At 47.0% G+C, this 1,864-nt stretch overlaps 1 protein-coding gene across 1 annotated transcript in view; it reads left to right on the top strand.

Annotated features, from left to right (window-relative positions):
- Positions 1–1,860, top strand: part of ASB12 (ankyrin repeat and SOCS box containing 12) — a gene marked incomplete at both ends in the record, with an annotated part of 3,688 nt that extends 1,828 nt beyond the window's left edge. The window contains one exon of the mRNA XM_010854944.1: positions 1,387–1,860. Within this exon, the coding sequence (XP_010853246.1) occupies positions 1,387–1,860 (474 nt within the window). The remainder of the gene's footprint in view (positions 1–1,386) is intronic.
- Between the last annotated feature and the right edge of the window lie 4 nt (positions 1,861–1,864).

Genomic DNA, 1,864 nt, shown 5'->3' with positions numbered 1-1,864 from the left:
ATGAAGAGACAAGAGTTGAGGGTTGAGGCAAGGCTCCAGGCTGGGTAGAGCAGAGAGGATGGGAAAATGCTTGACTCAGAGAGATGGGAAAGATTGAAGGCAGGAGGAGAAAGGGACAACAGAGGATAAGATGGTTGAGTGGCATCACCAACTCAATGGACATGAGTTTGAGCAAACCTTGGGAGATAGTGAAAGACAGGGAAACCTGGCATGCTATAGTCTATGGGGTTACAAAAAGTTGGACATGACTTAGTAACTGAACAACAACAGCAGAGAGATGGAGAAGTCATAGTTTCCAAAGAGTTGCTGGCAATCAAAGGGACTCCTGGATTGAAGTGGTCCTGGTGGAAAATCTAGTTGTCAACAGAGAGGAGGACTTGCCCTGGAAACCTCAACTATTTCTTACTATCTCTTTAAGTTTGTTTTACTTGAAGTATATTTCTTATAATGTCATTTCTTTATTTAATCATTGAATGCCATTCAGCATCCATTTCCTGAGCAACTCTGTTGCCTGAAGCATGGGACCTGAGTCTGAGTGGACATCACATATGAGGGGCTATAAAGAGGTTGAAAAGTAAAAGTGAAAGTTAGTCACATAGTTGTGTCTGATTCTTTGTGATCCCATGGATTGTAGCCTGCCAGGTTCCTCTGTCCATGGAATTCTCCCGGCAATAGTACTGGAGTGGGTTGTCGTTTCCTTTTCCAGGGGATCTCCCGACCCAGGGATCAAACCCAGGTCTCCTGCACTGCAGGCAGATCTTTACCATCTGAGCCACTAGGGAAGCCCATGAAGTTGTTGAATCTCATCTAAAAGGCTGAGAGGTAGAGTTGAGGGCCTGCCCCCATAAGACTGATGTCAGAATGCTCAGGGATGACTGCTTGACACCACAAAGCACCATTCTGTTGGCCTAGCAACGGCCAGACTAGAACCCCCTCATTAGCCCACACATTCTGAACTAAGATGCATCTACCAACTCCCTAGCCATGATGTAGGCTATGCTTGGAGTGGAGGAATAATAAGATGGATACAGGAGTCCTCACCTTGGAGTTTACACACTGATGAAGCACAGATAAGTAGAAATAAGATGTGAAAGTTCATGGCTAAAGCCTAGTTGTAATCCTTTAGAAACCCTGAGAATGGGCAGAGATTAGGGAAGGCTTCCCAGAAGTAGGAGTTTGAAGGGTAGGCAGAACAACATATGCAAAGGTACCAGGCTGTGAAATGACCTGATCTATTTTGGCAGCCATCTGTAGGGTCTGAAATAAGATGGAGTAGGAGTTAGAAGCAGGGTGCCAATGAGTGAGGAGTCTGATAGTGAAGGATAAGGGAGCAAGCATCCAGGCTTTTGATGGCAGCCCTCAGTCTTCTGTTTTTATCACCCACAGATCTGGCATATCCTCCTGCTCATAATGAGAATAGTTCTGCTCCAATCAGCCAAGGTGAAAACCTCATGGACATCACCAAGATTTTCTCCCTCCTGCAGCCTGATGATGAGGAGGACACCAACACAGGAGAGAAACAAGCTCTCAATCAAGCAGTGTACAACAATGATTCCTATACTTTGGACCAGCTTTTGTGCCAGGAGCGTTACAAAAGATTTATCAACAGTAGGAGTGGCTGGGGTGTCCCTGGGACACCCTTGCGCTTGGCTGCTGCTTATGGCCACCTTAGCTGCCTGCAGGTCCTCCTGGCACATGGTGCTGATGTTGACAGCTTAGACGTCAAGGCACAGACACCACTTTTTACCGCTGTCAGTCATGGCCATCTGGACTGCGTGCGTGTGCTTTTGGAAGCTGGTGCCTGTCCTGGTGGTAGCATCTACAACAACTGCTCTCCTGTGCTCACAGCTGCCCGTGATGGTGC

Source organism: Bison bison, unplaced genomic scaffold, assembly GCF_000754665.1.
Source record: "Bison bison bison isolate TAMUID 2011002044 unplaced genomic scaffold, Bison_UMD1.0 scf7180017853576, whole genome shotgun sequence".
Taxonomy (NCBI): Eukaryota; Metazoa; Chordata; class Mammalia; order Artiodactyla; family Bovidae; genus Bison; species Bison bison.
The sequence above is the reverse complement of the archived record's forward strand: the minus strand, read 5'-3'. Positions and strand labels throughout refer to the sequence as shown.